The 15,440-nt window shown below is 42.1% G+C and overlaps 1 protein-coding gene across 4 annotated transcripts in view; it reads left to right on the top strand.

The window, feature by feature from the left end:
- Positions 1-4,913: 4,913 nt before the first annotated feature.
- Positions 4,914-15,440, top strand: part of CUNH3orf33 (chromosome unknown C3orf33 homolog) — a 28,190-nt gene continuing 17,663 nt past the window's right edge. For 2 of the 4 annotated variants that reach the window (XM_039236067.1, XM_039236064.1), the window contains exons 1-3: positions 4,914-5,048; positions 7,336-7,395; positions 12,160-12,307. In XM_039236067.1, coding sequence (XP_039091998.1) covers positions 4,935-5,048; positions 7,336-7,395; positions 12,160-12,307 — 322 coding nt within the window. In that variant the 5' untranslated portion in view covers positions 4,914-4,934. Of the gene's footprint in view, positions 5,049-5,184; positions 6,154-7,335; positions 7,396-12,159; positions 12,308-15,440 lie in introns of those variants that run through there. The other 2 variants (XM_039236065.1, XM_039236066.1) reach the window with 2 other exon arrangements.

The following is a 15,440-nucleotide window of genomic DNA, read 5'->3' as shown; positions in this document are numbered from 1 at the left end:
CTGGTGAAATCATCTCAAAATAACACTTTCACAGGTTTTTAAAAAATATTTTCTTTAGTTAACTTCTGACAAAAGAAATAATAGAGGTTTTATCCTTTTTTGGTCATTCATTTCTCTCTAGTCTTCTAAAGAATAAAAAAAATTTTTAAGATTTTATTTTTAAGCAATCTCTACACTACCATGGGGCTCAAGCCTACAACCCCGAGATGGAGTCACATGCCAACTGAGCCAGCCAGGAGCCCTCTGGTTATGATATTTAAATTGAGACTTGAAGGATAATGGGGAAGGGGGCAGCTCGAAGGGGGCTCGCGGGTGAAAGGAAAGGCTTAGGGCATTCTAGGCAGAGTGAGCAGTGAATGCAAAAGCTCTAAGGCAGAGGGATGAACCTGGCATGTGTGAAGAAGAGGGAGGTCAATATGCTTGCTCAGTGTGCTTGAGGCAAAATGAACGAAGTAGGGGGTAGGAAAGAAGACCTTGAGTGGGAAGCAGGGCCTCAATTATGTAGCACCTGTATGTGAGCCTACGGAGTTTGACATTGCTTGAAGCGTAACAGCCATTCAAGCAGAGATAATAAACTGAAAGTATGTAGTCTCTGCCTCAAGATAAATTCTATACCTAGCTCAGTGTTTTGCCAACAATTTAAATTTCAAAACAGAGTGATTTCACAGAAAAGTTCAGATTTGCAGCTTTTCTTGAAAAAAAGCTGAAGATCTCTCCCTATTGGGCTCCAACTGCTTGGTGGAGGATGGGTGTAACGCAGTGCCGGGGTTTTGTCAGGCAAGTGCAAAGGAGGCAGAGAGGGGTTGGAATTGAGGCTATTTTTAAGGGAGTGATTACAATGCGAAACCTCAGAGTCCAAGCTGGGTAAAATGGAAGCTGAAGATTAGAGGAGGCTGATGAGTAGGACATCATGGTTCAGTGGACTGGTCATTTTACTGAGCTCAAAGAGCTATTGCCATAAGTATTTTCTTAAGTGAACGAGAAGAACAGGAGGCTGTGGTGGGAGAGGGCGGTGTTAGAGCTGTGACTGCAGATGTGGCAATTTCTGGCAAAGACAAGACCCAGAGTGTACCCATGGAAGACATGGTTGACTTGGGGTGGAGGAAAAAGTCACTGGGCATGAGACAGGCATGAGAGATCAGAATAACAGGGATTGAAATGAAGAGAAAGACCTTAAGTCAGATGCTACAGTTTTCAATGAATAAGAGAGAGTGGCCATGGGGCACCTGGATGTCTCAGTAGGGTTAAGTGTCTGAATCTTGACTTCGGCTCAGGTCATGGTCTCAAGGACTGACCGGGAGATCACAAGATGACAGCCTCCATCACTCCTGACAGTCCTGAAGAGGGTAAGGGGGCACTAGATATTAGTTTGGATGGCAAGGAAGTTAATGAGCTTAGCTCTTGGTCCTGAGGTACATAGGTGTTTTCGTCATCTTAGGCTGTTGTAACAAATTGCCAGAGCCTGGGTGGCTTAAACAACAGACATTTGTTTCTCACAGCTTTTGTCACTGGGAAGTTCAAAATTAAGGGGTTGGCAGATTGGGTCCCCACTGAGAGTTGTCTTCCTGGCTTAAAGACTGCCACCTTCTCTCTGCTCACATGGGTGGGAGAGAGAGAGCTCTTTACTAATGACATTAACCCCATCATAGGAGCTCCACTCTCGTGACCTTATCTAAACCTAATTACCCCCCAAAGACCTCACCTTCCAATACCACCATCACATCAGAGGTTAGAATGTCACACAGGAATTCTGGAGTGAAATCTTCATTCTATAACAGAATGGAATGATTGGCTTTGACCAGAAATCAATGCTAGAAACTGAGATGTTTGGGGTGGGGGGTGTTCATTAAATACTCACTTTTTTTCCCCTAATTCTTTGGATTCTGGAAACAGTCACATTAACATTCGGTTAATTTCTTATTAATTATCATTCTTCATAGTTAACATCAAACCTCATTAAAAGTCTATTACAGACTCCGTCTCTGTGTTCATGGTATTGTGGGAAACTGAGGAGCGGGCAATGAATCTAAGCATGGTTTTCGTGCATACCTCTCTACTCACAGAAGCAGCATATCCAGGGAGATCAGCAGCAAAAGGAGCAGGAGTCCTTGGTAAAGCTACCCCAGGAGAATGTTAAATCTCTCAATCTGCAGAAATCCTGGGGCAGGCAGGATTCTCCCATCAGTCATTGGCGGGATGATGCTGAAATATTGAAAGGGACACTTTGAGATATCTAGAGGACTTGGAAACACCCAGGTGGCTGATGTCTGAGTTACGGAAAAGAAGACTGGGTTGGAAAGTAGGAATAATGGATAGAGCTGTCTTCAACTAGGACAGGAGAGAGAGCAGAAACGCTGTAGAGACAGGACATTGAAACAGCAAAAGGGGGCACCTGGGTGGCTTAGTCGGTTAAGCGTCCGACTTTCGCTTAGGTCATGATCTCGCGGTTCGTGGGTTCGAGCCCCGCGTCGGGCTCTGTGCTGACGGCCGGCTCAGAGCCTGGAGCCTGTTTCAGTCTGTGACTCCCACTCTCTCTGACCCTCCCCTGCTCACGCTGTCTCTCTCTCTCTTTCCTAGAAATAAATAAAACATTAAAAAAAAAAAAAGAAACAGCAAAAGAAGAATTGGGAACAGAACTGCCATGAAGAAATCTTATTTTTTCTACTTTTGAACTAAAGCTATTCAAAGTCTCTTAATACATGTAACTTTTGTTTTTATTTGAAATTGTGATTAAGGATTTTAGTTATAGTGTATCTTTTTAAAAATATTTATTTGGGGGGGTGGGGAAGAGAGAGAGGGAGACAGAGAATCCTAAGCAGACTCCTCGCTGTCAGCATAGAGCCCATTTTGGAACTCAAAATCATGAACTGTGAAATCATAACCTGACCCAAAATCAAGAGTCAGACACTTAACCAACTGAGCCACTCTGGTGCCCCTATAGTATATCTTCTTAGTTGGATTTTCCCTTTCTGGAAATTTATAAGGATTGATGTGTTTTGGCTGATTGCCTCTATGGGAGGAAGTGCTGTGGTCAAGTCCACAGACTGAGCCAATTGGCTGAGCTGAATCCCAATGTAACAGCCAAGCTCACCACTTCCCCGGTGGGTGACCTTGCTGCTGCTGGCTTAATCACTCTGCATATTTACTCTTTAAAATTTGGATTGATAACAGTGTCCATCTTAGAAAGTTGCCGTGAGCATCAGGGGAGCTAAAACATGAAAAGCATTTAGAATGGTGCCTGGCACATAGTAAGATCTAAGTGTTAGTTACTGTTATTAACTTTCTATTAGCTACAGTACTAAGGCAATACATTCCTTGAAGGTACTACTCATAATATGTGTGTTAGGAATACAACATACTCCATTTTGACTTCTAAAGGTAATTATGTGCATTAAAAAAATTCCAACAGTATACCTGCATTGTCCATTATGGTAGCCATTAGTCACATGTGACTATTGAAATTAATTAAAATTAAGAAAATTAAAAATTCAGTTCCTGGATGCCTGGGTGGCTCAGTCGGTTAGGTGTCAGACTTCAGCTCAGGTCATCATCTCAGGTTTGTGGGTTTAGGCCTGGTGTCAGGCTCTGTGCTGACAGCTCAGAGCCTGGAGCCTGTTTCAGATTCTGTGTTTCCCTCTCTCTCTCTGCCCCTCCCTTGCTTGCACTGTGTCTCTCTATCTCTCTCAAAGGTAAATAAACATTTAAAAATAAATAAATAATTCGGTTCCTGGAGCACCTGGGTGGCTCAGTTGGTTAAGTGTCTGACTCCGGCTCAGGTCATGATCTCACGGTTCATGGGTTTGAGCCCCGCGTACGGCTCTGTGCTGACAGCTAGCTCAGAGCCTGGAGCCTGTTTCAGATTCTGTGTCTCCCTCTCTCTCTGACCCTTCCCTGCTCATGCTGTCTCTCTCTCAGAAATAAATAAAACATTAAAATTTTTTTTTAAAAAAATTCAGTTCCTGAGGCCCCTGGCTGGCTCAGTCCGAAGGGCATGGGACTCTGGATTCCAGTCATAAATTCAAGCCCCAGGTTGGGTTTAGAGCTTACTTTAAAAAAATAAAAATTCAGTTCGTCAGTTGTACTAGCTACATTTCAAGCACACAAGAGCCACATGTGGCTATTAGGTTGAAACTGAACAATTCAAATATACAACGTTTCCATCACTGCAAAATGTTCTATTACAGCTGGTAGATAGTAAAGCCTCCCAACCATTCCCACCCCAATCCCTCTCTCCAGGGGCAATCACTGTTGTAGGTTTCTTTCATAGATTTTCACGGTTTTCTCTTTCTCACACACACAATTTTTTACACAAATGTTACCATTTACAATGTCCTGCATCTAATTTGTGTTTTAAAATCTACTTATATATGAACATATACTACTAATAATATACGAAATATACTAATGTAGTCCACTTTCCATATATTTTAATTAAGAGTTCAACAATTTAGAGCATCTGATAGGATTACCAAGCAACTGTGCAAATTTTAAAGAACCAAACATAAGATATAGGCATCTTGTTACATTTGGGAGCAGGTAGAGGGAATGAACTACTTCAATTTCCTTTCTGCATGGTAGAGGCGGAACCCACACTAAGGCTGGGTTAACCGAAGTCCCAAACTGATCGTCCTCCCAAACCAGCATGGCCGAGAAGCCTTCAGCCCCCGTCCCTGTCCCATAAGAATGTCCGGCGCAGTGGGAAAATCCTGAATAAAGGCTGGGGGAGGAGGTCACTGATACGGTGTCTTCCATCGAGTTGAGAGTCCCACCTACAAGCGAAGAGGGAGTCGTAAGGCCACTCCCAGGCGGCGGGGGCGGCGACCCCATCATCAACCACCGCGCGGAGCCCGGATCCTGGCCGTCGGCCGGAGGAGCCCAGCGCCCCCTGCCGTCAGCCCGAGGAGCGCGTCGCGGGCTCGCGGGAAGCCAGCAACATGGCGGGGCGGCCTGTGGCCCCCGCCTCGCAGGCGCCGGACCGGGACGGAGCGGCGCCCAATGTGGTGGCGCGGGTATCGAAATGGGCGGACGACCACTTGCGCCTCGTCCGGGTATCGCTGGCCCGCCGGCCGGACAGGCAGGGGGCGCGGGGTCGCGTGGAGCGAGCCTGGGGAGACGCGGCGCTGGGAGGCCACGGGCAGTGGAGCGCGTCGGGGCCGGGCGGGGCGGAGGGCCACGTTGCCGGGGTCGCGAGTGCGGGGGAGCCCGGGGAGCGCGGCCCGCCGGGGCCTGCTGCGCCGCATGGGCGCGGCGGCCTGGAGAGGCCAGGACAGTGCTTGGCCCCGGAGATAACCTCAGAGGCCGAGACGCAGCCCAGCTTGGGGCGTCAGGGGTCCCTGGAAAGCAGTTGGGGACACAGGGCACAGGAGACAAGGGGGTGGAAGACAGGGCACGTGGTCCTGTAGGCCTTGTGTTTTGAGTGACGTGAGAGGGCACTGGAGTTCGACCAAAAATGGGACATCTTAGGTGACCAGACAAGCCAAGATTGTGGCTAAGACCCCGGAGGTGGTGTGGAAGGTTTAGGTGTGGGGCGCAAAGAACGAGGAATCAAGGGGGCTCCCCACTGGGTGGATGTGGTGAAGGTTGCTTCTGTGGAGAAATGGGGGTCAGTGATTTGTTGGGAAAATTCAGAGGACTCTTTGGACCTGTGAACTTGAAGGTGGAGGTGTGTGAACTTGAAGATGGTTATTAGAATTCTGAAGGGAGTTGTTAGATGTTATCTGGGCAACTTAGATCTAGGAATCTGGCATTGAAGGGAGATCAGAACTGAACGTATAACTTCTTGAATGAACTGCGTAAAACTTAAGTAGTGTTTAAAGCCTGGCTGACATCTTGGAGCAAGTCAGAAAAACTACTGAAAAAGTCCTAGAATTCAGACCTGGGACCTGAGGAACGCTCTTACCGTTTAGAATATGGGAAGTGAAAAGGAAGAGATCAGCAAAAACTGGGAAGGAGGAGGAGGAAAACCAGGTGTCCTAGAAGTCAGGCGGAGAGAATTTTCAGAGAGAATGATTAACTTTGTTAAATCCTACTGAGAAGTTGAGTAGGACCATCAGCTTTGCAAACGCTTTGCAGCTAAGCAGCACAAGGGCCAGGACTATGGCTGTTTTCTTTCACCGCCACAGCTCCTGCCCTTAGAGTATTGCGTGCCATTTGGTAAGCGCTAGATACGTATTGGTGGCATTAATGAATGATAGATCTGTAGGTATTAATTGACAAGGCCTGGGTTCTTCCAGTGAAGCAGAAATTGATGCACAGGTCATTTCAAATTAAAAAAATGACTTCAATAGATTGAGAGAGGTAACAGTTTAAATTAGCACATAGATATATTATTCCAAATATCTTAATCACAGACTGTATCCTAGTGTATATTTCCTTTCTTTTTCCTTCTACAAATGCAAAATCCACAGAACAAAAAGCATTATGTATTGGTAATTACAAAATGTCCATTGCCTTATTTTCTGTTTGCAAGATCAGAGTTGTATCTAAGTGTCTTCAACACTGAGACCAATCTTTGCATCTTCATTTCTTTCCTTGTATATATTTTTCAGCTTCATTTCTAACATGCCTAGTTGTATTTATTGAAGGAAATCATATTAGATTATCACTCTTGTTGAGGGAGTTGCAGGGTTCTTTTTATTTATTTTATTTATTTTATTTTTGAGAGAGGGAGGAGCAGATAGAGGGAGAGACAGAATCCAAAGCAGGCTCCAGGGTCTGATCTGTCAGCACAGAGCCAGTTGTAGGGCTCGAACTCACAAGCAGCGATATCATGACCTGAGCTGAAGTCGGAGACCTAACCCATTGAGCCACCCAGGTGCCCCGCAGTTTTCTTATTTTTAAATTAAACTCTCTTAGGTCCGTTTCAGTTTAAATGAAACCCTTTAAAAACATTGATAAGTTTTTCCCAACTGTTCACCCATAGATACATCGGAGGCATTGTATTTTAAGGTTTTGGTGGTAAATTTTTCTACCAAAGATTTAAATTCCCACTGTAGGCTCAGGATTATGCAAATTGCTGTGGGCATTATTCAAAAAGAATTAGACTGATTGATGCAGTTAAGGAACTCATGGATAAAGTAAAAGGCAATAGAGAACAATAAAATATTATATGTATAATTACTGTTCATGCCAGAGTGTTTGGGAAAGAAAGGGGAGATTAATGAGTAGGTGGGCAGTTAAGGAAGTTTTTTGGAAGAAATGGACCTTTAGTTGAAGGATGTACCTTATTTGGACAGATATAAGGAGGACAGTCTTCTTTTTTCCCCCTTCTAATTAGTACTTTCACAATTATGAATAATAACTAGTGAGAATTAATCATTTAATCTCTTTCTGAAGAATATCAGCACCGTAATGGCCATAGCTGGAATAATGTTACTTCTAAGAAGTATTCGGATGGTAAGTTTAAAAAATGAAGAAGGAGCTGTGAACTGTGATAAGCAAGAGACAGTTATTTTTTTTCACTTCAAGACAGTTTTTGTCTTAAGCTGTGTATCATTTTGCTATTCATATTAGAAGTTTTAAATATTGTTTTAGAACAGTGAACATATTTAAGATCTTGATTTAAAAGTAACACATCCACAGGATTTTATGGAAAGTAATTGCACAGTCTGTATTTTCATAATCACGTCTTCATGCTTAAAAAGGAATCTGTAAAGGATTTGGTTTGCTAGAATGCTATAATCACTAAATTTGCATTTCAGACATTGTGGAATGTCTCAGAACTGTTTTGTATAGTGATTTTAGATTTAGATCACAGTCAAATTATGTCCTTTAGCACTGAATAATTTATGCTTTCTCTGATTTGCAACAATCTGTAATACCTGTTCAATGAATAAAGCAGGATGTATGATGTAAAAAAAGAATTTATGCTTTCAGTTAGCATATTTTTTTGCCCTTTGAATAATTTTTTAATAGTAGATATTGTGGAAATCCATTTGGTAGTTCAGGATTTAGAAGTATCTTTTTATATAACTGATTCTTGTTATTGGGTGTAATTTTAGTGTCATGTTACAATCTGGTATGGATTTATTGCTTCTGTGTATATTTACTCCCTACATTTATTATCTCTATATTGTTTTATAGTATCATTGTCTACACAGCATTACTCTATTATACTGTAGCTTTTCCAACTGTTGCCTTTTCCCCCTGACTCCAATGTCAGAACTTTTATCCTCTTTATTAAGTGCCTTGAATTCATTTTTAACCTTATATCTAATAATCTAATAGGCTTTTTCTTTTAACAACTCCATTATATTGTAAGTCATTCATTTTTAGCTTATATATATTTTTAGAATGGAACTTTTGAAACTTGAGTTGTTTTCATTCATTTCATTTCATTTTTTCTTTACCTTATGTTCTGTGTTCCATGACATTTGTATATTGTCAAAATATTAAATGATCTGATTAAGAGTTTAGGTAAAAAAAAATACAGGGGGCCTGAGTAGCTCAGTCAGGTAAGCGTCTGATTTTGATTTTAACTCCGGTCATGATCTCATGTTTATTGAGATTGAACCCTGTGTTGGGCTTCTCAATGACAGCACAGAGGCTGCTTGGGGTTCTCGGTCTCCCTCTCTCTCTGCCCCTCCCCTGCTCACTCTCTCTCTCTCAAAAGAAATAAACTTAAAAATAAAAGTGGTTAGATAAACATAATGCTGAGGGGGTATTTCTCTTGTTAGCCCTTAAAAATGACATGAGTCAATTATAGATGATTTTAAGTTATACAATATAAGGTATGTTACTGATTTTTGCAAATTACTTATTAATTAATATAAATGTATATTAATATATTATGATTTATTCATTTTAAACTTTAGTTCTGGTGTCTTTTTTTTTAGATTTTATGATTTTTGATAATGGTGACTAATGTGATGAGAAGAGCAGGCTAGGAAACTAGAAAAAGAGCATTGGAATACTGGGGGGCAAAAAACTCTGTTGTGTGACAGTTGGAGGACTTTGGCTACAAGTAACAGAAACCCCAACCAGCAGTGGCTCAACCAAGTAAAAAGGCTTGTTTCTCATGTCACAAGATGCCTGGAGTGGCTCAGTGACAGAGTTTTGTGTGTATGATTCTCTGTGCCTTTCCTCATGGCACAGAATGGCTGCTCTAGCTCCAAATAACATATTCCTGTTCAAAGCAAAAGGAGAGGGGGGAGTCTGGGCGGCTCAGTCGGTTGAGCATCTGACTTCGGCTTAGGTCATGATCTCCTGGTTCGTGGATTTGAGCCCCACATCGGGCTCTGTGCTGACAGCTCAAAGCCTGGAGCCTGCTTCAGATTTTGTGTCTCCCTCTCTCTCTGACCCTCCCCTGCTCACACTGTCTCTCTCTCTCAGAAATAAAACATTGAAAAAGAAAAAGAAAAAAGAAAAAAGAAAAAAGGAGAGGAGAAAGGAAGGTGTGAGCCACGTCTCATCAAGAATGCAAAAATTTTCCCAGAAGCCTTCAGTCAACTTTTGCTTCCATCTCTTTATCATATGACCACGTCTAGCTGGAAAGGAGGTTGGGAAAGTGGCCATTTAGCTTTTCTATCCCTAACAGTACCTGCTGATGAGGGAGAGAGTCTTGAGAACGAATATTGTATTCACCTACAAAGGGCCTGCCACAAGAAGCCTTAATGGCTCCTCTTCTGTATTCTTTTTGTATTGCCGTTTTTCTCTCCTTTTTCTTCTTCCTGAGGTTATCAAGTTCTCAAATTCTTTCACTTACTGGTAGACAATTCCAAACTTCAAATTAAAAAAATAAAAAATGATGATTGAGTTCAGTACTGTGCTAAATGCTCATATACATAATTTCATTTAAAATCATTTTAAAAAAACGTTAGTTCATTTTGAGAGAGAGCACGCACACCAGCAAGGGAGAGAATCCCAAGAAGGCTCCTCACTGTTAACACAGAGCCTGACTTAGGGCTCAATCTTATGAACCATGAGATCATGATCTGAACTGTAATCAAGAGTTGGATGCTTAACCGACTCAGCCACCCAGGTGCCCCTGCTTAATTTCATTTCATTCTTATAATAATCCTATGACACAGATATTCTTACACCCAAGTTTTATAGATGAGGAGATGGATGCACAAAGAAGTAAATAATTTTCACAAGATCACCCAGGTAGTATGTTGCGGAACTAGATTTCTAATGTCATCTTCCTGAAATTGAAACCCTTATTATTTTCTCTTCACAGAGCTTCCCGCTTTTGTCTCTTGCCTCTAGGACACTTCACCATCAGCAGCTTAGGGACAGCATCCTTGTTAGTGGCATCATCTTTCTGCCTCTTCTGGAAAGCAGACTGTTTATCACAAGCTCAGGATTCACTTCTTTTATTTTATTTTATTTTTAAAAAAAATTTTTAATGTAGCGTGAGTGGGGCAGGGGCAGAGAGAGAGGGAGACCTAGAATCTGAAGCAGGCTCCAGGCTCTGAGCTGAAAGCACAGAGCCCAATGCGGGGCTCGAACCCACAAACGTGAGATCATGACCTGAGCCGAAGTTGGATGCTTAACCGACTGAGCCACCCAGGCACCCCAGGATTCACTTCCTTTAAAGATACCTTCCTCCGGTGTTCTTATCCTTTTTCCATTTTTGACCTGTTAGCACTTATACTTTATCTGAAACCTGCTTATGTATTGCCCTGCAGTTGTATTCTGGTTTTATGTGTATTGTTAGTTCATCTTTGAGATAGCGCTTGCCATGGCACAGAAACACATCCCTGAACTTTACGCTGTTGAGGGATTAATGGCTCCGGAAAAGGTAGATACAGTGGGTTCTGCCTTTAAAGGTTCTTTACATACTCCTTGAGTGTGAACTCAAGGAAATAGAGCATTGGGCTCTATTCAGTTTCCTCCTCTAGCTGCTTAATAATTTCTAAAACTCCAAACATCAAGGCACTCTTGTGTCTTTTTTATGTGTATCCTTCATGAAATCACCTAAAAATTAAAAGGGACAGACATTTGGTAATTGAACACATCTTTAGTGATCCTCTCTACTTACTCTGTCTCCCCTGTGCAAAATACTCTTTTTTTTTTTTTTTTAGCTTATTTATTTATTTTTAGAGAGAGAGTTGGGGCAGAGAATCCCAAGGAGGCTCTGTGATGTCAGGAGCCAGGCAAGGGGCTCAGTCTCACGAAACAGATCATGACCTTAGCTGAAATCAAGAGTCTGAGGCCCAGGAAGCCCAACCGACTGAGCCACCCAGGCACCACCTGCCTAGCTTGCCCCCCACACTGGTGCAAAATACTCTTAGTTTTCTCATGTGATGTAGTTTCCAGACTCTATTGTCTTTTTTCTCCTCTTCTAGCTTTGTGCCAGTTTGTATAAGTGTTTTATGAAATGGTACCCAGTACGGAATAGTATATTCCTCTTAGGTCCTGATTTAGAGCCATCCCTTCCTCACTTCTCTTGTTTTGGATCCTGTTCCTTACAATGTTTCTTGGTGTTTGAACTTAGGTGGAGAGCAGTGGAGAGTGTAGGGGAGAAGGAGTCTGTAAATTTTTTTGCAGTTCTGTCACACTTCCACTCATTTTGAGTTCACAATTAACTAAAGGTTCTTAATCTTTTTCATCTATGCCACAATTAGTTTATTCTCTTTTATCCTTCCTTAGTTTTATCCCATCATTCTGGTTGTCAAGATCTTATAAAATACTAACTCTAACCTTTAGTGTTTCATACTTTTTTTTAGGTGTTTATTTTTGAGGGGAGGTGGGGAGGGGCAGAGAGAGTGGGGGAGGGGCAGAAAGAGAGAGACTCCGAAGCAGGCTCCATGCTGACAGAGCAGAGCCCAGAGTGCAGCTTGAACTCACGAATCACGAGACCATGACCTGAGCCAAAACCAAAAGTTGGTCACCTAACTGACTGGGCCATCTTGATGCCCCCAACACTTTTTTTTTTTTCCCCAAAAGATTTTCTTTTTAAATAATCTCTGCACCCAACATGGGGCTCAAATCCTCAACCCTGAGATCAGAGTCGCATGCTCCAATGACTGAGCCAGCCAGGTGCCCCCTTTTATAAATGCTTTTGATTAGATCATACGAAAATATTAATTAAAATTAAGGACTAAATTAAAATTTTTCACTGGTTATGTCTTCTTGTTAAATATTTAGACAACAGTTTGACATACTTAATGTTAAAGAAATAATAATAAAATGTTATATTTTTTTATAAATCAACAGACATCAAAATTTACGAGTTCTTCAGATATTCCAGTAGAATTTATAAGAAAGAATGTTAAACTACGTGGACGATTGCGCCGAATAACTGAGAATGGTTTAGAAATTGAGCATGTTCCCATCACTTTACCTATTATAACTTCATGGAAAAGTAAGTAAAGTACAAGAATAATACAACTAGTTTAGTATTTGTTAATTCGAAGTTATCTGTAAAATAGCAAAAAATGTCATTTTAAGTTTTAATAGCTCTCCATTGTCTGTGAGAGAAAGTATAAACTCTTGGTTTTAAATACAGGAGCTATTTAATTGGTCTCCAGATTTCCTTTTCTTCCCCCTCCTCTTTTTATTGAACCGTTTAGTATTTCATTCAGGCAGTCAGGCATTCCTTCCACAAATATCGAACAACTGTTATGTTCTAGGCCCTAAACCAGCTGCATGTGGCTCTGAGTGAAACAAACCAGGCTACCCTTTGGAGCGTGCAGTCTGAGTGGCAAATAGACAGCAGACAAATGAAAATTGTCCTAAGAACTATGAAGATAAGGTGCTAGGATGAGCATTACTGGAGGTCATGTGAAGGGGGAACCTATACCTGTAAAGGGGTCAGAGAAAGCCTCATGGATGAGTTGTTATGTAATCAGAGACCTGAAGAATGAGAGGGAGCTGGCGGGGCAGAACATGTGGGAATGAGTGTGGCTCCTTTGATAAGCCATGTGAAGACTAGAGTGCTGGGGCCTAGGGAAGAAGGGGACCTGCTGCTTTCCCACTTCTCCCTGCTTTGTGTCAAAGACCCCACTCACACAGACCTTCCTGCCTGCTGCTTGCTTGTGCTCTCATGCCCCTGGGCACAGTTTGCCCAGACTGCCTTGGCTCCTCTTGAGCTCCAGTTCATTCTTTAGTATCCACCTCAAATGTCAGATCTTCTGTGACGCTTTCCTTAACTCTGGAGCTGAGCTGCCAAATTAGCCTCTTTCTTTGCTACACCCACAACAATGTGTACATGCTGTGGTTACAGTACTTAAACACATTTTCCTATTGTCATGTGTCTAGGTTTATATCCTCTGCTAAACTGAGCCCCTGGTGGGCAGGGACCTTTCCCTACCTGTCTCATTATTCACGGTCCCTAGAAAAATAATTGTTAGCCAATGGAGACTTGGTAAAACTTGTTGACTAAATTTAGTTATATATTATTTTTTTATTTTAAATACATTTTTATACGTTTGAGAGAGGGAGAGAGAGAACCCCAAGTGGGCTCCATGCTGTCAGCACGGAATCCAGCATGGTGCTTGAACTCATAGACTGTGAGATCATGACCTGAGCTGAAACCAAGAGTCAGACACTCAGCCAGATGAGCCACCCAGGTGCCCCTAAATTTAGTTATATTTAAAGATCTTCTTGGGGCGTCTGGGTGGCTTAGTTGGTTAAGTGTCCGACTTTCGCTTAGGTCATGATCTCGCGGTTCGTGGGTTCGAGCCCCACGTCAGGCTCTGTGCTGACTGCCAGCTCAGAGCGTGGAGCCTGTTTCAGTCTGTGAATCCCTCTCTCTCTGACCCTCCCCTGCTCATGCTGTCTCTCTCTCTCTCCTAGAAATAAATTAAAAATAAAATAAATTTTGAAAAAAAAAAAATAAAGATCTTCTTGTGGTGCCTGGGTGGCTCACTTGGTTAAGTGTCCAACTTTGGCCTAGGTCATGATCTCGCCATTCATGAGTTCGAGCCTCAGCTCAGGTCATGATCTCACCATTCATGAGTTTGAGCCTCAGCTCAGGTCATGATCTTGCCATTCATGAGTTTGAGCCCCGCATCCGGCTTTGTGCTGACAGCTCAGAGCCTAAAGCCTGCCTCTTTCGGATTCTCCCTCTCTCTCTCTCTCTCTCTCTCTCAAAAATATATTTAAAAATTTTAAAAATAGGGGTGCCTGGGTGGCTGAGTTGGTTAAGTGTCCAACTTTGGCTCAGGTCATGATCTTGCGGTTTGTGAGATCGAGCCCCATGTCAGGCTCTGTGCTGACAGCTCAGTGCCTGGAGCCTGCTTCAGGTTCTGTGTCTCCTTCTCTCTCTGCCCTTCCCGTGCTCATGCTCTGTCTCTCAATAATAAATAAAAACATTAAAAAACTTTTTAATAAAAAATAAAACAAAGATCTTAATATTTTATTTTTATGAAGAAAGGGATTCTTATTTTTAAAAATTCTTTGAAGAGATTGTTTTTTAAGTTTAATTTTTTTTAATTTATTTATTTTGACAAAGAGAGAGAGCATGAGTGGAGACAGGGCCAGAGAGAGAGGACAGAGAATCCTAAACCAGCTCCACATTGTCAGTGTAGAGACTGATGAGGGGCTCGAAATCATGAATTTGGAGATCATGACCTGAGCTGAAATCAAGAGTAGGACATTTAACTGACTGAGCCACCCACGCTCCCCACATTTTTTAAAGTAATCTCTTCACCCAATATGGGGCTCAAACCTACAACCTTGAAATCAAGAGTCACATGCTTTTCACTGCCAGCTAGTTGCCCCAGGGGATTCTTTCTTACCCTGTTAAGGGGAAGGAATATCACCTGTTCAAGGAGATACCAACTATAAAGGAATAAGACTGATTCCTCACCCCCTCAAACATACCTGACATGATTGATTCTTTTAACAAATCAAACAGAATTTAAGCAATTTGAGTGACAATTTTTCCCTAAAGAGAGATTTATTTGTTGACCATTTCAGTTTCAGCAGGATTTAGACTTCATAAGTCTTCTACCTTCTCATTTGTTGTAGTTGTGTTGTAATAATTTAAATCTCTCCTCTCTGAAATAGTAATGACTCTTCAGTGCTCAGGCAGCAAAGTTGCCACCTCTGTTTGTCCAGGCTGTATTTGTACTGCTCTGGGGATGATAGTCAGCAGGACTGCGCCCCCAGAGGCCCTGCAGGGCCCTAGCGCTGTAATTGCGTATATGCATGTTGTTGTTGTTATTATTATTTTTTTAATGTTTTATTTATTTCTAGGAGAGAGAGAGAGAGAGAGACAGCGCGAGCAGAGGAGGGTCAGAGAGAGAGGGAGACACAGACTCTGAAATAGGCTCCAGGCTCTGAGCTGGCAGTCAGCACAGAGCCCGATGCCGGGCTCGAACCCAGGAACTGCGAGATCATGACCTAAGCAAAAGTCGGACGCTTAACCGACTAAGCCACCCAGGGGCCCCTGTTGTTGTTATTATTATTATTATTATTATTATTTTAAATGCTTATTTACTTATTTTTTTTAACTTATTATTTTTTTCAAAATTTTTTTTTTTTTTTTTTTT

Source organism: Hyaena hyaena, unplaced genomic scaffold (assembly GCF_003009895.1).
Source record: "Hyaena hyaena isolate Hyena2069 unplaced genomic scaffold, ASM300989v1 scaffold_105, whole genome shotgun sequence".
NCBI lineage: Eukaryota > Metazoa > Chordata > Mammalia > Carnivora > Hyaenidae > Hyaena > Hyaena hyaena.
This window is presented reverse-complemented; position numbering and strand designations above follow the sequence as displayed.